Source organism: Mustela nivalis (assembly GCF_964662115.1).
Source record: "Mustela nivalis genome assembly, chromosome: 16".
Lineage (NCBI taxonomy): Eukaryota > Metazoa > Chordata > Mammalia > Carnivora > Mustelidae > Mustela > Mustela nivalis.
In genome coordinates this window covers 15739981-15764762 of record NC_139035.1, presented here as the reverse complement: position 1 = coordinate 15764762, position 24782 = coordinate 15739981, and the positions used below count along the sequence as shown (strand labels likewise).

Below are 24782 nucleotides of genomic sequence, written 5' to 3'. Positions count from 1 at the left end.
CAGTTAAAGAACTAACACACCAGATCTCCCAGATTTATATAGTGTATATATTTAAACTCAACCATTTTTACTTTTTTTTTTTAAAAGATTTTATTTTATTTATATCACATACAGAGATCACAAGTTAGACAGAGAACACAAGTAGGCAGAGAGGCAGGCAGAGAGAGAGAGGGGGAAGCAGGCTCCCCGCTGAGCAGAGAGCCGATGCGGGGCTTGATCCCAGGACCCTGGGATCATGACCTGAGCCGAAGGCAGAGGCTTTAACCCACTGAGACACCTAGGCGCCCCAACCATTTTTACTTCTAAGAATATATTTCGCAGATCTACAAAGTAAGTTTTAATTTTTTTTTTTTAGAGAAGGCAGGGAAGGGAGGAGCAGGAGAGAATCTAAAGCAGGCTCCGCACGCAACACAGAGCCTGACCTGGAGCTCAATCTCACAACTCTTGAGATCATGACCTAAGCTGAAGTCAAGAATCAGACACTTAACCAACTGAGCCACTCAGGCACCCCTAAGTTTTAATTTTTGATACTCGTTATGAACATAATCCTAGTAAGCTAAATAATTAATATTTATCTTTCTTATTATAATAGGTCATAAAGAGCAAACTGTAAGAAGAAATGTTTTTTGTTTTTAAGATTTTATTTGAGAAAGAGAGAGAAAGAGCAGGAACACAAGCAGGAGGAGTGGGAGAGGGTTAAGCAGGCTTCCCACTGAGCAGGGAGCCTGACGTGGGGCTCGATCCCAAGACCCTGGGATCATGACCTGGGTCAAAGGCAGACACTTTAAAACTGAACCATCCAGGCGCCCCAAGAAATGGTTTTCTGATAGCAAGGTACATACAATATGGAATGACAGCCAATAATAAAGCAAGAATAGAATGCTTTTTTAATTTTAGTCGGCTGAAGAACTCACATGTGGGATATAAATTCACTGGTGGGAAAAACTGAGCTGTGACTGTCACTACTTTGCTGATGATGGAAAAGCAAAGCCACAGAGGTTTGTTTACTACAAGATAATCTTGTCCTATTACAGTTTGTCATTTCCTTTCATTTTTTTTTTTTAAGACTTTATTTTTAAGTAATTTCTACATCCAGTGTAGGCCTTGAACTCACAACCCCAAGATCAAGAGTCACACCAACTGAGCCAGCCAGATGCCCCGCTACAGCTAGTCATTTCTTGAGCAAGAAATATGTGATGGGAATTTTCATATTATCTAAATAAAAAGTAAGGGAGTACCTGATGACCTTGAGATTTATTGTGGTTAGATGAATAAAGAAGGTATAAAAGGTTAAGGGGGACTTATTTTTTCTTTTTTAACACAGTCAAGATTTAATCCAGACACAGCTATAGAAATTTTGAAAGACACTGAACTCAAAGCATGATTATTTCATCATATCTATCTATGGTATTTCTCAAATTTTGTGACATTTAAACCTAAACATGAATTTACTATTTGTAGGTTTCAATATTTATTACTTAATACAATGGGCAGGCAGAGTTGCTCTAAGTGGTTATTTATATAAAAGTAAACAAAGTCCGCTACAAATAAAAACCAGGTACTGTCAGGAGAGTAGACAGAACTGACAACTTGTGAAGTCTGGACCCATCATCCACCAGCTTTCCCACATCATCTTCTGCTCCTCCAAGCAGATGGAAATAACCAGTAATCATAGTTGTTCTTTATTAATGAAATCACAGTCTAAATCCCTATCTGAAGAACTAAGTATTTTTGTATGTTGAATAATGAAGATAACAAATAAACTTACAATTACTTCAGGGATAGGTAGAGATTTATCAACTTACTTTGTGTCCTAGCCCTTATTCTTGCAGCTTGTTCAAACCATTCCTGAGGTTTTTTTTGATATCCCGAGCCTGAAGCAAATACATTTATCAAGATTATCATTTCACATACTTTGAAAATATATACCATACAAATTTACAAGGTAAATTTATCACCGAGGCAAAACAAATTTGGGGAGGAAAATAACAAAATCAATAGGTTCAGAAGTAAAAGATAACGTTAAAAGATCATACCATGAAGGATGAACCACTACTTAAAATAGGCAACAAATAAATATATAATCACCTAATAGACAAACCTATGTACAAGTCCTTTGTTGTGGTCTGAGAATGACTGAATTCAATAATAACTGAACTTGATTTCAGTATTACTTAAGAAGAAAAAGTTCACCATTTATTCTTGTAAATAAGTTACTTCAGGTAAAATAGTCCTAAACACATTTCTGCATCACAGAGTAATTACACATTTGGTACCAATGTGTGGTGGGATTAAAAGGCAAAGAAGATAAAATTACTTAAAATGCTATTCAAATCTAAATCTAAAATGCTATTCAAATGCTACTCAAAATTACTTGACTGATAAAAGGACAGACAAACCAACCACATACTTAGCACAGAAGGATGCTTATCAACAGTTATGAAGTCTCGACCTGAAACAGAACAGAAAGAGAAGGTCATACAACATATGGAAATAAGAACTGCACAGACATTTTAGTTATATAATATGGATACCATAAACCAAAAAAAAAATCCCCCCAAAATCAAACCTTTCTTTCATCAGTCCCAAACATGCGATATATCCATTTTCCCCCTTTTCTAAACTTGAAAGTATTCAAGAATTAAATATTAGTAAGTCAACTTTTGGATCAATACCATCGAAATAATGGCTGTATGCAGTGAATGTTTACCAGGTATGAAGCATAATTTTACTTATTTTCACATTTTATGTGGTTGATCCCATTATTCCTAATTACAAAACAGGACACTGAAACTAATCATTTGTCCAAGATTACGTATCTAGAGGGAGCAGAGCTGAGATATAAACCCAGGCAGTCCATATATGTTAATATATACTATATAAGCAATGTTGTGGGCATTGCAAAGCAGTTATGGAGAGAAAGATGCTATTTTTTTGTTTTGGGATGGTACCTAAAAACAACTGTAAAATGATACAATGGGACAACTAGAAATGGTATTTCAAACAACTATAACAAAATAAATATCCAAATCTGCCCTTAAGAAATGAGTTATTTCTACAATTGATACAAATGTCACAGTAAATTTGTCAATTTTTTCAGCAATATATACTAGCTGTAAAAGAAATAAAACATTTTAGAAATGTAGAACTTAAAAATTCATAAATATTTATTAAGTACATACTATGGGCAGGAATATCATAGTGAGTAAGATGTATGAACATTCTTTCAGATTTATTTTCAGTCTATACCAACAAAATGCTTTTTAAAAAAAGCAGACACATGCTTTTTAAAACGTCTTTTAAGGACTTATTTATTTGAGAGAGCCTATGTGCATGTGAGGGAACAGAGAGGGAGCAGCGTGGGAAGTGGGAGGGCAGAAGGGGAGGGAGAGGGAGAGAATCTCAAATAAACTCTGCACTGAGTGCAGAGCCCAACACGGTGCTCATTCCCACAACCAGAATGACCTGAACCGAAACCAAGATCAGACTCTTAACCGACTGAGCCACCCAGGCACCCCAAGAAGTACTTTTAAAAAAAAAAGTCTCTAACTTAGATCTGTATCTGTTTTTTTTTTTTTAAGATTTTATTTATTTGACAGACAGAGATCACAAGCAGGCAGAGAGGCAGGCAGGGGGGGAGGGGGAAGCAGGCTCCCTGCCGAGCAAGGAGCCTGATGCAGGACTCGATCCCAGGACCCTGGGATCATGACCTGAGTTGAAGGCAGACGTTTAACTGACTGAGCCACCCAGGTATCCCTAGATCTGTATCTTATAATCAAGGATATGTCACAGTTTAACTGGTGACACATAAAATAATGGCATCTTAGATTTGAGGATATATATCTCAATCACCTATTCATTAGTATACTAGGTATTCATTTTTCATAACTAAAAAAGTATTCCACTGCATGCATGTAGCATAATTTATATACAGACATACTTTTTATTTTAAAGACTTTATTTATTTACTTGACACAGAGAGAGAGAGAGAGCGAGAGATCACAAGTAGGCACAGAGACAGACGGAGAGAGCGGGAAAGCAGGCTCCCCGCTGAGCAGAGAGCCCAATGTGGGACTTGATTCCAGGAACCTGAGACCATGACCTGAGCCGAAGGCAGAGGCTTAAACCACTGAGCCACCCAGGGACCCTATATGGAGATACTTTTAAGAGCGTCCAAAGATCAAAGATATAGAATAACAAAGGGCAAAGATACCAGATAATTCAGCAAGTAATTTTACACAAATGATTTATTTTCCTGTCTCAGTGGCTTGTTTTATTGCAGTTTTAAGTTCAAACCCCAAACCTTCCAAAAACTAAATATATAAAAAGTGAAATAAAATGGAATTCTATGAACACAGTAATTACAAAAGAGATTTCTAAAGACTTTTTCTTTAAAAACAGTCTCATGGGACACCTGGGTGGCTCAGTCAGTTAAGTGTCTCTGCCTTTGGCTCAGGTCATGATCCCAGGGTCCTGGGATCAAGTCCCATATCTAGCTCCTTGCTCAGCAGGAAGCCTGCTTCTCTTTCTGCAACAAATAAATAAATAAAGATTTTAATTTATTTATTTAGTAAGTAAATAAATAAGACAGTCTCGTATTTAAAAAAAGGTGATGTAGAGGGGCGCCTGGGTGGCTCAGTGGATTATAGCCTCTGCCTTTGGCTTGGGTCATGATCCCAGGGTTCTGGGATTGAGCCCCACATTAGGCTCTCTGCTCAGCAGGGAGCCTGCTTCACTCCCACCTCTGCCTGCCTCTCTGCCTACTTGTGATTTCTGTCAAATAAATAAATAAAATCTTAAAAAAAAAAAGGTGATGTGGAAAGGAAAAAAAAGTCCTTGAAAATTTTATATACAAGGATATTGTAGGTTGATTAATAATTAAAGTCTGGGACTTGATTTATAAATGGAAGGGAAGAAATTATCATTTCTGCTTGATCTAAGAAATACATATCCATGGTATATAATCTGCAAAATACAGAAGGAAAAGAAAAATGTCACCAATTACTCTACCATCCTGAACAAATCACTGTTATTAGCATTTTACTGTATTACTTTCTAATCTTTTCTTTTGTTAAATTTTCTCAACACATTGTGAAAATTTTTAAGACTGTGAGGCTAAAAGATTTTTATATACCTACCACCTAGTTTATCATTAACTTTTTATTATACCTTGGTTTATTACTTATTCAATCTTCTAAACTTTTGCAACAGAGCTCAAATCATACTACATATAAAATTTTATATCCTTATTACAATATGTACACCTAAGGAGACTCAAACTACATTAGTTAAATTAAACTGAAAATAGTCAAGAAATTTATATGGGAAGCAAGGACATTCAACAAGTCACGGAATCTAGATGGCTTGTTTTTTAAATTCAAGCTTAAGTACATAACTGAAGCAAATTCAAGATGCTGAGTGAGTTTTTTAGCATTCACTAGATCTCTTTTTGAACACTGCATGTTAAACTGCAAAAGAGGATCTTTAAAAAAGAAGAGCATTTGACCACACACTGAGATAGACTTTTAAGAACTGAAGACACGGTTTTACTTACTTTGGGATGGCTGCCAAAATGATTCTGGATATTGAGTTGATGATCTGGTGGTCTGATCTAAAAAAAAAACAGCAACAAAAATAAATACAGTACACTATAAAGTATAGTATACTTTTTAAGTGCTTATTTTATAGGAGAACGATGAGTAATAAAGAAGCAAAGATATTCAATAAAACCCCAGGGAATTCAACACTTGGGCACACAATTTATTTTTAAAAAGTTTCTGGGCGCCTGGGTGGCTCAGTGGGTTAAGCCGCTGCCTTCGGCTCAGGTGATGATCTCAGAGTCCTGGGATCGAGTCCCACATCGGGCTCCCTGCTCAGCAGAGAGCTTGCTTCCCTCTCTCTCTCTCTTTGCCTGCCTCTCCATCTACTTGTGATTTCTCTCTGTCAAATAAATGAATAAAATCTTTAAAAAAAAAAAAAAAGTTTCTAAAGAGTCATGTTGGATCTAAAAAATTAACTTTCCCTAACCACTTCCTAAAGAGAAAAATGTAAGATATGGAACATGGCATGAGGTAAGTGAGATAATAAAAGCTTTGAGTTGGGAACATTTAGTTTATCATGGATCTTCTTGAAATCATTACTACACATTTTGCCTCAAATTTTTCTTGTAAGTGGCCAATACATTATATATTTTAGTCTACTCTTCTTTAAAAACTTGTTTTCATATAAAGAGGGGAATCATAACTAAACCTGTTCAAAAGCAATCAGATTGTTATCTTGGAAGCAGGAGCATTTGAGGAAGCAGGAGCATATTCAAGGTGGTGGCTAAATATTTTTCTTACCATATTCTTTTTTTTTTTTTAAAGATTTTATTTATTTATTTGACAGAGAGAGATGACAAGCAGGCAGAGAGGCAGGCAGAGAGGCAGGCAAAGAGAGAGGAGGAAGCAGGCTCCCTGCTGAGCGGAGAGCCCCATGCCGCGGCGCTTGATCCCAGGACCCTGAGATCATGACCTGAGCCGAAGGCAGTGGCTTAACCCACTGAGCCACCCAGGCGCCCCTTTCTTACCATATTCTATTACTAAAAAATTCCAAGCATCAATCTCTAAAACATATTACTAAAATAATATATTAACTAATATGTTGCATTTATTATAAAATAAAGACATTTTAAATGGATGAAATATAAATATACATGAAATTCTAGTATTTTCTTCCTGCACTCCAATGGATCTGGTTTTGTTTTGTTTTTATTTAAATTCCAGTTAATTAACATATGGTATACTACTAGTTTCAGATGTAGGATTAAGTTACTTAATGCTTCCATATACTCCCTGGTGCTCAGCACAGCACAGGCACTCCTTAATCCCATCACCGGCTTTACCCATTCCCCACCTACCCTCCCCTACTGGTCGGGTTGTCCTCTATAGTTAAGAGTCTGTTTCTTTGCCTCTCTCTCTCTTTTTCCCCCTTGGCTCATTTGTTTCTTCTTGTACCTCTTCTGTGATAATTAGCCCAAGAAATAATCTAGGAAAATATGTGTTCTTCTTAATATGCTCCCCTTTTTGTTCTTTAGCTAGAATTTTCTTCCACATGCGGGTATATGCTTCATTAAGAATTTACTAGAATTCTAAAGGGATCACAGAGCCTGTGGTTTACGTAGTTTAGAAGAGCTATATGCTAGTAGCAATGGCGTCAAATTATTGGCTATATGAATGGCTTAATCAGTCTCTAATTTTTAGAGCTTTGTGTATACTTATACCAAAACTAATAAGAACGATGAATTTCAGTGCTTACTATGTGACAGGTACTTTCTAGGTGCTTGCACATGTGACTTAATTTAACCTCTTAAAAACCCAGATGAGGAAACTGAGGAACACAGAAGTTAAACAATGGCCCGAGGGCACCAACCTAGTAGAGGAGGACTGGAACCCCGGGATTCAGGCTCCAGAGCCCATGTTCTTAACCACTATGCTAGAATGGTGCATATCTCCTTTGGGATTTCTGTATCAAGAAAGAATGGGGGAAAATGAGGAAGGGTGGAAAACAGAGAGAATACCAAATGCCCATATGCCGGCTTATGAGCTTATTTTTAAAATGGAACGATGAAGTAAAACAGGAATTACAGAAATTCTCAAAAGGTAGTGAGGGGAAAGTAAAAACTGACTCTTTCATAGGACTAAAATATAAATTTATTATCTGCAGAGTTTACAAATTGGTTCCGCAGCCTCTTAAAACTCAATTGGTATTTTTTCTCTTCAGTCACTTCTTTCCTTTACTACACAAATTCACGTGAACAATCATAAACTGTTATTATTGACCTGGCGTGAATTTGAACAATCCAGAGATAAAAGCAATTACCTAGGTATATTAAAACTTCCTAAAAGCTAACTAACATTCCTGTTGGTGTAATGAGTACCAATGCCAATGAGATCAGTTTCTCTATAAGATGTAAAAAAATTTTTTTAAAGATTTCTTTGAGAGGGAGAGAGAGAATGTGTGCATACACACACACACACAGGAGTATGCAAGAGGAGGGAGGGCCAGAGGTGGAGGGACAAGCAGACTTCCTGCTAAGAGGGAAACCTGACATGGGGCTCAATTCCAGGACCCTGAGATCACTACCAGAGTTGAAGGCAGATGCTTAACCCACTAAGCCATCCCGGGCATTCCCCTCTATAATATGTTTTTAAAAAACTACAAATAACTCTTCTTTTGAGCACAAAAAGTGTCTTCTATTCCATTAATATCAAAGTAGGCTAAAAAGTGACTTATTTATTTAGTTGTTACATGGCATTACAGTACTAATTAGATGCACACATGAAATCAGTAATTTTAATAAATAGTAAAAAAGTTCACAACTTTTAATAAAACACTTTGAAGTATTTTTTTAAAAAGCAAATTCACAAATACCTTTATATTTTAACTAAAAAGACAGCTCCTAAGATAAAGTCATACGTATATAAAGCAATGTTACCTCCAGAATCAAGAGAATCCCCGGATCTGACCTTAACAGTAGTAATATCACTGTCAGAGCTGTCTTGATCATCCTGTTCAGTTTCTCCTAAAAAGAAGTAAATCATACACTAGTAGAGTCTTTACTCAATACTTTAATGATCTAGATTAAAAAACAAGTAATTCAACATTAAAATGAGACCTCTCGAATTATCAGATATAGAATTGTTATTTATTATGCTTACTATTCTGGATCGCAAATTTTCCTACAAGCTAAAATTGGGCTCATTAATGTTCTCTGAGGCACATAATTATCTCTCAAACAGATATTCAGAGTAATATCTATAAGATTATATTCTGAGGCTTTACTATAGAGTCAAAGAGTGAACAATTGAGCATTAAGTAGTGGAAAAGTTCTACATTATGGGGGGAACTATATATAGTGTGTAAATATAGATAAGATTTATATAGGCACACACGTGTATACATATGTCCCTCTGTGTTTCTGAAAGGGGGATGTACACATATATCTATATACAAAATCTAGTAAGCAGGTAACCTTAGATTATGTGGGTTCTAAAATAGGACTAAATTTATTGTACTATTTACAGGCTGATTTTGGAAAAATGATTATTTTAATACCATAGTCAGAGGCCAACATATGCCAGAATCTTTTTATTAACTTTGCTTAAAATGAACAACTCAGACAAAAGATGCTTAAAATGCATATAAAGACTATCATCCCTCACTCTTATCCTATTTTACCTGCCCAATTATGAGTTCAGATAAGCATGGATTTTTTTCTTTTCCCGAAGAAAAACACTATTTTCTACTCTTTCTAAAGTACTATCAAAACTGCACCTCATGTTAATGGGCAAAAAAAAAAAAAAAAAAAGAAAAAAAAAAGATTTAGAATATTTTAGAAGAAAATACCTCCTTCAGAAAAATTGACTTTCTGTTGGATACTGGTGGCTTCTAGAAAAGAAAAGCAGACATGTCACATGTAATACCAAAAGCTAAAGCTCAAATAAGTAAGAGCATGTAATTTAGGAAAGGGAACACAAAGACAGACCAACCAACTTTTTTTCTATTAAATCTTAAAAATATATGTATCATTTACCTCTAGGTTATCTGAGAAATAAGTCTGACAGAAACTAGAATCAGAAAGTTTATTTTTCCTTTAGCTGCCAGGTCCATCTGAACTCTAAAATGTAACCTGTTGCAGGAAACATTAAATTCTCTGTGGACAAATATTCCAGTCCCTATATAGGTTAACTGTATTCTCATTCTCCTATTTGCCAGAGTCCCTACACACTGTTAAGACACCCACCATCCTGGCAGAACTGACAAACCAGTTCTTTATTGCACTGATATAGCCAAAAACAAAGAAAGAGGGAAAGAAACTGTGTAGCTCCAGCAAGTTCATGAACACCACTATTTCTCAGAGGCAGATAATCTGGACAAAGACAAATGACACAATGTATCAAACAAATTTTAAATGTAGTATTTTTATATGGGGTATTCTGAAAGGTTTTTAATTGAAGGGAGATAAATCCAAATGTGGCCTTGCATTAATTGGGCTAAAATATTGCATTTGACAATTTGAGAAGTAGCATGAATCAGATTGCTCACAAAGCCGAAATCTGTTTCTTTTCCCTCTAATTATCTTAACCTGTATTTGCTTTCCAAAAGGGAAAACTACTGTGAAAGACAAGTGTCAACAAATTTTATGGTGAATTTAGGAATCTTCTGTTCAGGTCAGTTTAATTATATTAATATAACACTGGTCAAACTATTCCTACTGTAAGAGTGGCAAATGTACATCAATATGTGAAATATATTTGTAAAATTTTTGGTATAACTAACTGTAACTGCACATAGTAACTGTTACTCTTAAAAAGCTAGAATCTGGTATATTAGATTCCACTTTAATCTAGATCTTTAGGTAGACTGTCTTTTCAATTTTCTTTTCCAAGACGAAAAATGGAAAGCCAAATATGCCTTAGTGCTATTCTCTTAAATTTTTTAATGAATATTTCCATTTGTATAAAAAGGTATCATTCCCTTTTGGAGGGAATTCCCATTTGGAGTTTTCTAAGCATGTATTACTGTACTTGTCTTTTATACAGCAGTTTACTTTCTTTATTCCTATAACTTACCCCACAGCATGCAAAAAGAGGTTTTCTTAAAAAAAAATCAGTGGTTATGTCTTACATCATTATCTTCATAATAGTTAAGCCCTTGATATTTAAATGCTGCTAGTTAATTTTCTAAAAACCTTCATGTCTGCGATCGGATTCTCACAAGGTCATAAGGGAATAATTTCCTAGGTAATGCTCATAGATATTAAATGACTTTTCTAAGGGTGTCAGAACAGATGAAAAAAAGACTTGAACACAGGGCTCTTTTGATTTCTAGTCTACTGCCCATCTACCACTACATCAGTCTAGTTTATAATGGCATACGGTCAGCAATGATCATTACTTTTTAAATTAATTCTTTTATTTTAAAGAGCAGTTTAAGATTCACAGTAAAACTGAGGGGAAGGTAGTTAGATTTCCTATATGGTCCAGACCCAACATGCATAGCCTCCTTCCTCCATTATCAACATCTCCCCTTAGAGTAGTCTATTTGTTGAGAAGTGGTGCCACTGATGGATCTATATTATACACCATAATCCCCCAAAGGCCCTAATTTACATTACAGTGCACTCCTGGGTGTTGCACATTCTGTGGGTTTAGACAAATGTATAATGACATGTATCCGTCATTACGGCATCATACAGAGTATTTTCATGCCCTAAAAAAATCCTGGGCTCCATTCTATTCATCCTTCCCCTACTACCACCACCACCACCGCCGCCACCACCGAATCCTTGATGACCACAAATCTTTTTACTGTCCCAATAGTGTTGCCTTTTCCAGAAAGTCATAATTGGTTCTTGCATGTCTTTTCATGGCTTGATAACTCATTTCTTTTTAGCACTGAATGACACTCCATTGTCTGGACGTGCCAGTTCATTTATCCATTCACCTACTGAAAGACAAGTTGGTTAATTCCAAGTTTTGGCAATTATGAATAAAGATGCTATATATGTGTGCAGGTTTTTGTGTAAACATTAAGTTTTCAACTCCTCTGGGTAAATACCAAGGAATGTAATTGCTGGATTATATAGTAAGAATGTGGTTTTGCAAGAAACCATCCAACTGTCTTCAAAGTGTATGTACCATTTCATATCCCCACTAACAATGAATGTGTTTTTCTTGCTCCACATTCTTGTTAGCATTTGGCACTGCCAGTTTTTTGGATGTTGGCTATTGTAAGAGATATGTAGCGGTATATTGTTTTAAACTGCATTTCCCTGATGACATATAATGTAGAGCATCTTTTCATACGCTTACTTGCCATCTGTGTATCTGCCATTGAGGTGTCTGTTAAGTCTTTGGCTCATTTTTCAATCAGGTTGTGTTTTTATTGTTGAGTGCTAACAGTTCTTTGTGTATTTTGGATAGTTGTCCTTTATTAGATGTGTCATTTGCAAGTATTTGCGCTCAGTCTGTGCCTTTTGTTCTTATTGTCTCCTTATCATCTTTTGCAGAGCAGAGGTTTGTAACTTCAGATAAGTTGTTGAGATTTTCATTGCAAATACACTGAATCTATAGATTAAGTAGAAAAGAAGCCATATCTTGACAGCACTGAGTCTTCCCATTCGTGAATGTGGAATATTTCTATTTTTTAAAAAAAATTCTGTGATTTTATTAATTCAGTTTTATAGTTTTTCTCATATAAATCTTGTACAAATCTTGGGATTTATAGCTAAGTATGTCATTTGGGGAGGGCATGCTATTATAAATTGTAGTGTTTTCAATTTCAAATTTCTCTCGTTCTTTGCTGGTATGTAGAAGTGATTAGCTTTGGTATATTAACCTTGCATCCTGCAACCTTGCTATATAATTACTTACTAGTTCCTATTTTTGTCCATTCTTTTAGATTTTCTACATTGATGATTCTATTACCATTGAACAAAGACAGTTTTCTTTCTTTCTTCCCAACCTGTATACCTTTTGTTTCCTTTTGTCTTACCTACATTTGCCAGAACTTCCAGCACAATGTTGATAAGGAATGGTGAGCAGGACCATCTCTGCCTAAGTATGCATTTAGGTTCCTTTATGGCTTTTCATGGCTTGACAGCTTATTTCTTTTTAGCACTTGTAATAATACAAAAGCTTCCAGTTTCTCACCATTTTGATGTTAGCTGTTTAGATTTTTTGTAGTACTGTGAAACTGAGAAAGATCCCCGCTATTCCTGTTTATCATGAATGGGTGTTGGATTCTGTCACATGCTTTTTCTATATATATCAACAGGATCACGTCATTTTTCTTTTTTAGTTTGTTTATGCGATAGACTTTCAAATGTGGAACCAGCCTGGGACAAATTCTACTTGGTTGTAGTGTATCTCTACACCCAATGTGGAGCTTAAATTCACAACCCCCAGATCCAGTCACAAGCTTTACTGACTTGAACCAGTCACATGCCCAATTCTTTTTGGTTTGGACTCATTGTGCTAATATTTTGTGGAAGACTATTGCTTCTATGTTCATGAGATATTGATCTGTAGTTTTGTTTTCTTGTATCTGTCTAGGCTTGGTATTAGGGGAATACTGGCCTCACAGGATGAGCTGGGAAGCAATTCCTCTGCTTCTATATATAGTAATTTGTGACATTTTTTTCTTAGTTTTATCTCTTCTTTTTTCTTTTTTCCTTGGTTAGCCTGGCTAAAGGCTTTACCTTTGATGGTAATTTTGCAAGGTACTAGGCTTGGTCTTTTACTCTCTACACTTGAAATCATTCACTCTACTCCTTCCTTGCTTGTATGGTTTCTGAAGAAAATTTGAATGTAATTCTTCTATTTTTTCCTTTATAGGTCAGTTCTTCTAGCTTCTTTAAGGTTTTGTCTTTGATTTTCTGTAGTTTGAAAATGATAAACACCTAGGTGTATTTCTCTCTCTCTCTCTCTCTCTCTCTTTTTTTTTTTTTTTGGCATTTATTCTGCTTGGTGTTCTCTTAGCTTCCTGAATCTGTGATTTGGCATCTTGACATTAACTTGAAGAAATTCTTAATCATTATTGTCTCAAGTATTTCTTGTGTCCTTTTTTCTTCTTTTGCCACTCCCATTATGTGTGTTAAACATTTTATAGCTATATAGTCCTTGGGTGGTGTTTTTTTCAGTCCTTGATACTTCTTTTTGGTTGAGAATTCTGGTTTTTAAAATTAAGATGTAACTGACACATAAACATTGTGTAAGTCTGTCTACAACACACTGACTTAATACATTTATATATTGCATTACCACGATCACAGCATAGTTAACACCTCTATCGTATCACATTATCATTTATTTGAGTAGTCTATCGATATGCCCTCTAGCACAGAACTTTCTTTTCCTCAGCCATATCCAATCTATGATGTCCGTCAAAGGCAGTCTTCATTTCTATTAGAGTGTTTATCTCTAGCGATTCTTTCTGATTCTTAGGATTTCTGTTTCTGTTTACACTGTCCGTTTGTGCATGCTGTCTACTCTACTCGTTAGACTCTCTAGCAAAATCAATCATAGTTGTTTTAGATTTCTGGTCTTATAACTCTTAACATTCCTATTGTATCTGGTTCTGATGTTGGTGGGTTCTTCAAATTATTTTTTGCCCTTTGATAGGTCTTTTCCCTTTTTTTTCTTTGAGAGAGAGAGAACAAATGCACGCACATGAATGTGGGAGGGGCAGAGGAAGAGGGAGAGAGAATCTTGAAGCAGGTTCCATAATCAGTTCAGAGCCTGATGCAGGGCTTGATCTCACCACCCCGAGATTACGACCTGAGCCGAAATCAGGCACCCACCTTTGTGTATGTTTTGACACCAAATCTTAATCTTCTGTCCTGACAGCTGAACATGGTGGACTGGGTAAAAGGAACTGCTGTAAACAAGCCTTCAGAAATGCAGTGATGAGGTCTGGGGGGAGGGAAAGGGAGGGCTCCTGAGTCCTGTGATTCTTAGTCTTTCAGTGAGTTTATGCCTCTGAACTGTGAACTTCACAAGTGGTTCTCATTGTTTTTCTTTCTTCCTTAGGTGGGACAGGTTGTCTAGAGTGGCCTGCCGTATGTTATTTTCCTTCCCCCCAGCTGCATGCTGATAATACTCCAGTAGGTCAGGCTCTGGTTAACTCGACTGCCTTGAAGGCAGGCCTTGTTAATCGGATATATTTCCAAATGATTCCTTTCCCCCCTCTCCCTGCCAAAGCATGAGAGAATTTTTCTCTGGTACTTACTATGGGGATTTGGTTGAGCTCCTGGAGGTAAACCTCACAGTACAGTGGGGGCACCATGCTGACTGGGTCCCCTTGGCATTTTTCACTCTCAGACTTCACATGGAGCCTCCTACAATTGATCAGTTATAGCTCAGGTTTTTCTACCCCAGAACTGGTTCCTGCAGAGGTCTCCACTTTTCAGTCTTTGCTCTTGGGAAGCCAAGATATCCTGTATTTGTCTCTCTACTCTGGGAGGCAAGGATTTGCCCTGCGTTCTCTCCTTTCTCACAGATCCAAAAAGAGCTTTTGATTTTTCAGTTGTGTTTATTGTTAGGTTGGCATGGTGACTTCCAAGCTTCTTACACGTGGACAAGGAGGGAAACCAGAAGTATCTCAATTTTTAAAATAAATTAAGGATAAAGAAAAGACAGAGTGCTGAACTCTTCTCAGGTTCCAAGAACCTCTAAGTGTAACTCATTTACAAAGCAGTTTTGCTGAAGTCACATTTATATTAGGGCATTGTTTTATATAATTAAAAAATTATTTGGTATAGCAAAATTTAAGGCTGAATTGATTTTAGAATCTGTATATTCCTTCACTGAGCTACCAGTGTGTGTGTGTGAGGGGAATGTATAGTGCAGTTATCCTTCCCTTTTCGATCCTAATTTATTTCCATGTACTTTTTAAACTCCAGGTCAATTTCTTTAGAGCCAATTCACCTAATAATCAATCCCTCATATACAGGTTGCTGAAAATTCAATTTCCTTTGTTTTGTTTATGTATGTATTATCTAATCAGTCTGCGGGATAATTTAAGAAATTTTTTAACCAATTTATATAAGGGAGCTCCCATTTTTTCTATCATTATATTTGAAGTATTCAATATATCATGGATTTTATCGATTTTTGAACACTTTTAAATCTTTGATTCTAGTCTTTAAAAGCCCTTTCTATAGAATTTTATGTTTCTAATAATATTTATCAATAGTATTCAAGACGAACAGTAACTTGCTAAACACGGTTATCTTGATAATATCACTAATATCCTTGTGCCTTATGCATAATCCAAAGATATGTCATGAATTAGATGTTCTAAATAATAATAAAACCTATACATTTATTTGATTTGATAATAATCATCACTATGTCAGTCTACCCATTGTCTTGACTATATTTACAATTTTTTAAAAACTAAGTTTCCCTAACTTTATATTTTTAAGATTCTATTCATTCATTTGACAGAGAGAGAGAGACAGTGAGAGAGGGAATGTAAGCAGAGGGATTGGGAGGAGGGAAAGCAGGCTTCCTATTGAGCAGGGAGCCTGATGCAGAGCGCGGTCCCAGGACCCCGGGACCAGGATCCAAACCAAAGGCAGATGCTTAACATGGTTTTCATTTTAGTAAATGAAGGTCAAGAATTCCAAGTCTACTGTCATCCTAGAAGTTATTTAACATATCTCAGAGTCACAGCTAATCTGAGACTATTGTCTCTAATGCAAAAGGGTTTAATTTCTCATACTGCACAGACTCTGAAGATAAACAGAGATGTCTATTACAAGACATTAACAAGTACCTGCAAATCTCTTTCCCCACTCTGCTTGCTACTGACCCTTCAAAATTCAGGTCAAATGCTATTTCCTTCATGAAACCTGCCCAACCTCTCCTCCACGCTATCACATACACATAGCACCATTTTAACACTTAGAAAATTACAATAATTTTCCCAACAGGTTTTTCTTTTCCATTAGATCATGAGTATAAGAGCTAGAGAAAAAAAAATCCCATGGCTCGTTATGGTTCTAGCATTTATTAGGCCAGTCACTGATATAGAGAAGGTTATTAAAAATAAAATATTTAATAAATGAATAGATTTTTATATCACAGAATAAATTTTTAAGTTAAGGCTTTCGTTAATATTTCTCACACCATGGGGCACCTGGGTGGCTCAGTGGGTTTAAAAGCATCTGCCTTTGGCTCGGGTCATGATCCCAGGGTCCTGGGATCAAGCCCCACCATCGGGCACTCTGCTCAGCGGGGAGTCTGCTTCCTTCTCTCTCTTTGCCTGCCTCTCTGCCTACTTGTGATCTCTGTCTGTCAAATAACTAAATAAAATCTTAAAAAAAAAAATATTTCTCACACCATGACAACATTACTTAACAACTCAAGAAAATACTGTGAAATTAGTGCTTAATGATTAGGTTTCATGCAAGGTTTTAAACATTCCGTTTTCATCTTTTTAATCTAAGCTGCAAAGAATAAATATTTAAATACAACTGATGAATCAGCAGCATCTAGGACTATACAAAAGTTTTAATTTCATTTCCCTCTTTTGTATTCATCTTCCTCTTTTTTAAACTCCTTGGCTTCTACATGTAGAAGGTTAAAAACATTTATTTTTTTTAAAGGTATTATTCTTCACTATGCTTACACAGAATCTTTGAGAAATTAAACTCTTATTTGGAGCAGTAATACCCTTAATTTTTAAAAATATAGTTAAAATATTATAAAGTTGTGGCAAAACAGAGAGAATAGGCTAGGTCTGAGTACAACCGCCCATAGGTGGGGACATCCTGGCTGAGGGGAGTAGAGCTTGGGCCTGGGGCTGGCAACTTCACCCCCCAGGATCTCCAGAACTCACCATTCCCTACCACCGGTGTCCCTCAGATCCACTGTGAGAACATGGTACAGGTCTTAGCCTAGACATTCTGGCCACTGACATTACCTACTACCTGGTCTGCAAAGGGATGCCATTCCATCAGGACCACAAGATCTCCAAGACCAAAGGGGTTGCCCTCAACCAGTTATCGCCGAAGGAGCTATGGGCCCTTAGCCCAATGGGTCATTGTTCATGGGCCACATGGGCTGCCTGTGGTACTACAGACACAGCATGGAGCAGTATACTGCCTTGAGTGGCACAGTGGGCTCTAGGGTCAATAGGCACATCAGCCCAGTGTGAGCACTGCTGCAGGCCCAGCAGGCCTAGAGCCTTCCCCACCCCCGATTCCAAATAAAGTGGGCCCAAGAGGGTAAAAAATCGTAAAAGCTGTGCCATTTAGTAGACAAATGGCAATAATTAAAGGAGCTGTTAAGGAGGTACTACTTTTCCAATAATCTCATCCAATTAGGGAAAGGTACTTTCAGAAGTCCTAGGAACTTGCTTGTTATAAGAATAGATCACTTACAACCATCTCTTCTGGTGGAAACCAACTACTAACTGTATCACCTGCTTTTGCTTGGCTACAGTTTTTAAGGAAAATACAAAGTTCCAGGTATATTTGTACTACAGACTTTCTATTCCTAGAGACTTATCGAATGTGTTGGTGTGAGAAGTGAAGGATATGCAAGGAAATAAAACTTTTATTTTGTGCTTTGTCTGAGGACAAAGATAGATTTCATAAATCAAACTCTCATGCTTTCCCAAAGAGAAGACAAGCTAGAATACAGGAGCCGTTGTATCTCCTGTCTTTTTGTGGTGTCCACAGAGGCTAATAATGGGGTGCTACAATAAATCTGCGTCCAGGCAAGTATGTAACTGTCTGAATTTACTCTTAAACAAATGTCACTTTGGCTGATTTGTGGTCTCTATTCCTGCCACTGATATAAACCAGAAAGTGGTAAACTTTTTCCATAAAGGGCCAAATAGTAAATATTTGAGACTCTGCCAGCCACACAAAGTCTCTTTTCTTAGCTCATAGACTGTACAAAAACAGAATTGCAGGTAAGATTTTACTCAGAAGCTGACTCCCCATACAGATACCTTTAAGAGAGGTACCTCTAAGATTATTCAATGTCAACCATGCTTTTGAAGAAAGGGTCAGGATGGGGCAGCAAGCAGGAGAGTATAAAAAACAGTTTGGTGATATCAATAATATTGAAGCTCCATGAATAGCCACTTTTAATACTCTAAGAATATTACCATAAAAAAGAATCAGAAGACGCCATTCTCTGGCAATCCTGTAGAAATTTTTCTTTAAACCGGAAAGCAGTTTTTAAAAAGTTAGTTCTTATTATAAAGTATTTATAAAAATAATTTAAAAATCTACAATAGAAAGTAAAAGTGCTGAATTATTTCAGCTCCAACTTCTCTTCCAATTAAGAGATTATAACTTAAAAAAAATTGGGGGGGGGGGGTTTAAATAAAGCATTTGAGAAACTCTGGTGGGTAAGTTGCATAATGTAAAGAATGTTTTCAGTAGCCAGACACTAAATCCTGAAATCTTTAAGAAATCAGCCTGAGCCTAAGTGAAAGATGAATTTCAAAGAAGTTGCAACTAGTTCTTAAAAAAAAAAAAAAAAAAAAAAAAAAAAAGGGGAGACTTCCTTCCTTTTTGACTCATCTCTAAATTTAAAACTAAGTCCAACCACAATCAATGTAGGTTCACTCTTGGTATCTCATGTCCTACACCAAAGCAAACACTGAAAAGCATTTAAACCAGTTCAGCAAACATCGGAAAGGATGCTGAACTTACTGCAAAAGACATCTTGAATTTACTTTCTAAATCAAGAAAAAATGTGAATGCCAAAGTTGATATCCCTTTTCTCCCAGGAGTCTGAGTTTAACAAAGTCTAATAAAAATTAAAATGTATGTTATTACATCTTCATTTATGAATTTAAATAATATGACAAATGATGTAATTTCAGAGACTAAAAACCAGGGCAATTAAGAAAGATCAAGGCCATAGGGACAGTGTCCCACAAGCTAAGATAATGAACAAAATAATATTCTCAAGTCTGTGACTAAATGTGTATATTCCTGTATTCTGATAACCAAAACCCTCAAAAAAAAAACCTATAAAAATTAGAGGTAAACAAACCTAATTCACTCATTTTAGTATTTCCATTTGTTTTGTATGTCGAATCTGCAAGAGAGATAGCAAGAAAATGATTAGAGCTTAAAAGGAAATGCATCATATGGTACTTTACCACAGGTTCATCATCAAAACCTTAACAGATCTTTATCATTATAATACTTAAAATAACAGTTATCCATCCATCAAAAAAAAAAAACCCAAAAAACAAACAAAAAAAATGCAAACCATCCTAACTTTTTCTTAAAGAAAAGGACTGAGAAGTAAAAACCCAATGGGAAGATAAATAAGGTTGTTTTTTAGTTCCCATGATAAAGCACCCTTATTGACTAATAAACTCTGAAAATGAAGCAGAAGTAAACTGCCTGGAATAACTTTACTAGTTTTCTTTCAGAGTCATGAAATCAACTTAAGGGCAACATTTTTAGAGGTCTTAGTCAAAAAGAAATAAAAATGAGGCAGAAAAATTTTATAGCCCTGAGCTATAAAGCCTCAGTCTTGATTTTTTTAGTAGCACTATGCTGGGAAGAATAAAAAGTTCCCAATCCTAGTTTAAAATCATCATGCTAGCAAAAAGAATCATAGCAACATATAAGAACAAACTCTTAAAAAGAATGAGGAAGCCCTTTATATATGGAAAGTAAGTAAAAATAAAAACAGACAATAGGAAGGTGCATAAGAGTGTTCACTGGGCTAACATTTGTGTTAAGAAGGGAGGAAAATATCATTAATATATGAATTTCTTTGTATCTTCATAAAATATCTCTAAAAAAGACCTAAGAAACTGAAGACATTGGTTGTCTCTGATGAGGAGACTTAGTAGTAAAGGGCAGAGAAGGTAGGGAGACTTTTCATCGTGTATTTTAATAACTTTAAAATTTTCAACCATATGAATACAAGTACTAACCTATTTAAAAATAAAACTATATTTATAAAACAGTTAACAGACAAAACAATCTCTTACCAGATCTTGGACTTCTTAGAGGGGGTCTACGCAGGCTGATTATAGGATCTTCACTCACCACTAATATAGAAAAAACGCATTTAAAAAAATACGAAATGTCAAACATACAAATTTATTATACAATCATCTATTTATTTCACAAAGGTTTTTCTGAGCCTTTCATTAAGTATGGGAATATAATAGTGAACTACAGACAAGTTTCCTGCCATAAAAAGTTTATGAACATGATGGAAAAATAAGCAGTTTTTCTGAACAGACCACAGTTATATAAAAAGAAAAGAATACCAAATAAAATTCTTCTAATAGTTCCAATTAAGAACCAAAATTTGCACTGCAACAGCAACTCAATTATTTATTCCATTTGGGGCTTATCCTCATTAGGGATTATTCCTGGCATATTTTAATTTTGGGGTTAACATCCTTAGAGTTAATATAGTCCGTCCAAATTTTAACCTTAGGTATACTCAAGAAATTCAAGCTCTAATTTTAAATGAAATGTTAATCCAGCCAGGATTTGTTTCAGACTAAGGTTCAACGGCATAGGGTTAATGGAAAAGCCAATCCCGTTAGATAAAATGTTAACCTAGCAAACCAAGGTGTGTTTTATCAGAGAGCCCTAAACAACGTAAACTAAAGTCCAATATATATCTAAATTTGGATTATAATATGTTTGTTTCATCTCTCTCTGTAAAAGGCATTCTGTTTGTCTCGGTATAATTGTGAAAACCATTCTGAACTGGATATCACTGGTCCCCTCCGTTACACTAACTGCCTGTATTTGTTTTGACAAAACTGACTTAACCCAATTTCCCCTTTAAAGTATCTAGAAGAGATATTCTGAAGGGTCAGCTGCTCATATGTTCAAAAAATACTTACTGAGCATGTTTCTATGCATCTTAAAGACAGAGATGTAGAGAAGTGATTACACTCATTTTACATAGCTCAAAAAAGGCAGAACTAAGATCAATAAGAGGAAGTTACAACGAAGTAGATTTTAGTTCATTACTTAAACAAATAAATTATTGCTGTTGGCTCCAAAACAGAACAGATAGTGAGGCAATGATTTCCACTTCAGTGAAAATGATCAGGGACTATACGTACGGATGCTGACAACCTGCACTGATAGAAACTTTGAGTAGATGACTTCCCTCAATCTTCCAGCTTTAAGATTTTATGAACTATCTACCTTAGTTGCTAGCGTTTCACACATCAGGTATTGGAACTTAAAGAAATAACTTTAAAAATAAATCCTTTACACGTTCATAATCCCATCATTACAACTTTCCTCTTTTCCTCTTCTGTATTCCCACTCTTTTCAGGTTTAAAACCTAAAGCTCAATTTAATCTACAGACATCAATTACTATTTCAGATCCATCTTTTAAGAAGCAATTTCCCTATGCTCTATGATATACATAGCCTTATATAAGTTACTTAAAGGAGAAAGAGTGCCAAAGAGAGGAATTGGAGAATAAAATAGCAAGTATTCTTCTTTTGTAGCAATCTTCGTCCCTTGATGGCTTTTGCTCACCACTGCATCCGCAGCACCTAGCATGGGGATTGGCATAAAGTAGATGCTCAACAAATATCTGAAGAATGAAAGAATGTTCCAAAGAATCAAATGTTCAGCACCCAAAGAATCAAATGTTTGTGACAAAATAGTAGGCATTAAGAAAAATTTATCTATGATTGTTTAGCTAGAAACCCCAACTGTTAGAACAAAAGTATCTATTTAACTGTAAGAAAAAATGAAATTCTAATATAATTTCACATTGTAACACCAGCTTCATGATTTCCAGAAAAGAATGATCTGATTACAGAACAGTTATATAAGTATACATGGACTAACCTGAATGAACAACCCAATGGCTATTTTAATGTGAAAATAAATCAATTCTGGAACTTAGAACAATAAGAAGAGTTCAAACTCTATACCTGTTCTAAATTAATATAATTGATGTTTACCATAACTTACAAAAACAGGATGTCAAATGATGTAGTTGTCTTTATTAGGCTGCTTTAGAAGGTGGCCCCTTGGTTTGGGTCTTTAGTCTTTTTTTTTTTTTTTTTAAAGACTTATTTATTTGAGAGAGGAGGAGGGAGAGAGTAGGCATGTGTGCAAATGAGGGAAGAGACAGAGGGAGCGAATCTTTAAGCAGACTCCCTGCTGAGCCGGGAGCCCTATACGGGGCTTGATCTCACCACCCAAGAGATCATGACCCAAGCTAAAACCAAGATTGGACACTTAACTGACTGAGCCACCCAGGTGCCCTCAAAGCATTTTCCCAAGAGAGTTTATAATCTTAACACAGTAACATAGGCATTAAATATAAAGGGTATGTTTATTTGGAACTAAACTTGAACCTTATTCTAAACAGAATAAATTATAAAGCATAATTTTTTTTTTAAAGATTTATTTATTTATTTATTTGAGAGAGAGAAAGTATGTGCATGCATAGGAGGGGGAGCAGAGGAAGAGGGAGAGACTCTGAAACAGACTCCACGCTGAGTGCAGAGGCTGATGTGGGGCTCAATCCCAAGACCCTGAGATCATGACCTGAGCTAAAATCAAGAGTGTGACACGCTCAACTGACCGAGCCACCCAGGCACCCCAAAGCATTATCTTATCAGAGCAATGGATAAGGAAACAAGTCAAGATATGAGTTAAAAAAAAAAAAAAAGTCAGGGATGGTCAATTTCATAGTTACCATTATTTATGGTTGTGGGACTTTCCTGATATCAAAAAAAGCAAACTGAAAATAAATGGAACTAAAAACCAAAGGATACTAAACATTAATAACTGAACTAAATCCTTTCCCCCGCTTTTTAAAATAGTTTAAACAGTTTTTTAAAACTCAAGTAGACTACCAATGTAGCCCACTTCTATGTTACATTGATACTAATTGACACAAATATTCTTACACTTTAACATCTCTGAAATTGGGAGGCATCATATCATCTATGACATATTAGGAGTTTAACTGGCAGCATTTCTCCCTTCTAGGTGGTACATAAAACAATGCTGTGAATTTTACAACTGATGACATTTTAGATTTGATGAAATACTGACCATATCATGTCATGATTTTATCATCCAGACTATGTAATCCATTTTATTTTTTTATTAAGTAGGCACCATGCCCAGCATGGGGCTTAAATTCAAAACCCTGAGATCAAGAGTCCCATGCTTTACTGAGCCAGCCAGGCACCCCCCAGTTAGTCCATTTTAAATGGAAAGTAGTGCGACATATTCATGCAAGATACACTTAATGAACTTCACTGAGATGCTAATTGTTACAGAGAAGAGTGACAATGAGGTACTTGGGGGAAAATGAAAAGGCTTTGGAGAAGACATGAATTCTGGTTCATCATACATCATGTAATTGTAGGGAAGAGTCTTAGCTTCTCTGAGCTCCTGTTCCCTCACCTATAAAATGGGTACATCTACGCCGCAGAGTTATGTGAATGAATGACCATATGCAAAGTGGCTGGTAATCAGTATCCATCCCATCTTTTCTTGACATATGCCTGTATGGTTCAATCCAAGAAACAATCTATAGAGAAGATTCGCTGAACCTCTAAGTTTTAAGTTATGATTTGGGATCATGGATGAACCAGGCTATAATGTATACATACAAAGAAGCTGGCAGATAAGGCAACAAACAAAATCACTTTTCTTACCTGGAATTTCTGGTGTTCTCTGGATAGTTTTCTTTGGGACAGTCTGGCTTAAAATAGTTTGTGAAGGTGGTTCATCCTCTAAAAACAGACATGACATTTGTCAATATTCAGAACATATGACGTGGGTAGAGATTACACAATATATAAGCAGAAATGCAAGTAATTCATTTCTTTAGAAATATGTAATCAGAAGTACCAGAACAAAGGAACTCAGGTATAACTACTCTTTAACGCAGCATAAAAATCAACTATTCAGCTCTGATGCTTTACAAAAAAGGTATATTAATTTAGAAATGTAAAAGATGGGCCAGAGTTTCAGAAATGATGTGGAAGAAAGCAGAAGTGTGAAGAATGTTTAGATCCTCAAAGACTAATATAGAAATAAATTCTTTATGTATTAAAAAAAAGTTAGCTTGTACAACTGCACTAGGCTCTGCGGCAGAGTCAATACAATGTAATCTATTGCCGGCCCAGTGCAAAGCGGGTCTTCAGATATTGAAGGAGATAAAATTAACTTCAAAGATGATGGGATCTTTGTCTTTAGGAAGTTTCTAATCTTGAAAGAGAAAACTAAGCGGGC

The 24782-nt window shown here is 35.9% G+C and overlaps 1 protein-coding gene across 2 annotated transcripts in view; it reads right to left on the bottom strand.

Annotated features, from left to right (window-relative positions):
* TOR1AIP1 (torsin 1A interacting protein 1) overlaps positions 1–24782 on the bottom strand; it is a 43878-nt gene that overhangs the window by 15426 nt on the left and 3670 nt on the right. For both annotated transcript variants that reach the window (XM_082701744.1, XM_082701745.1), the window contains exons 2-9: positions 24203–24280; positions 20524–20583; positions 19566–19610; positions 9388–9429; positions 8477–8563; positions 5555–5611; positions 2411–2452; positions 1806–1874 (exon numbers count right to left, since the gene is read on the bottom strand). In XM_082701744.1, the coding sequence (XP_082557870.1) occupies positions 1806–1874; positions 2411–2452; positions 5555–5611; positions 8477–8563; positions 9388–9429; positions 19566–19610; positions 20524–20583; positions 24203–24280 (480 nt within the window). The remainder of the gene's footprint in view (positions 1–1805; positions 1875–2410; positions 2453–5554; positions 5612–8476; positions 8564–9387; positions 9430–19565; positions 19611–20523; positions 20584–24202; positions 24281–24782) is intronic.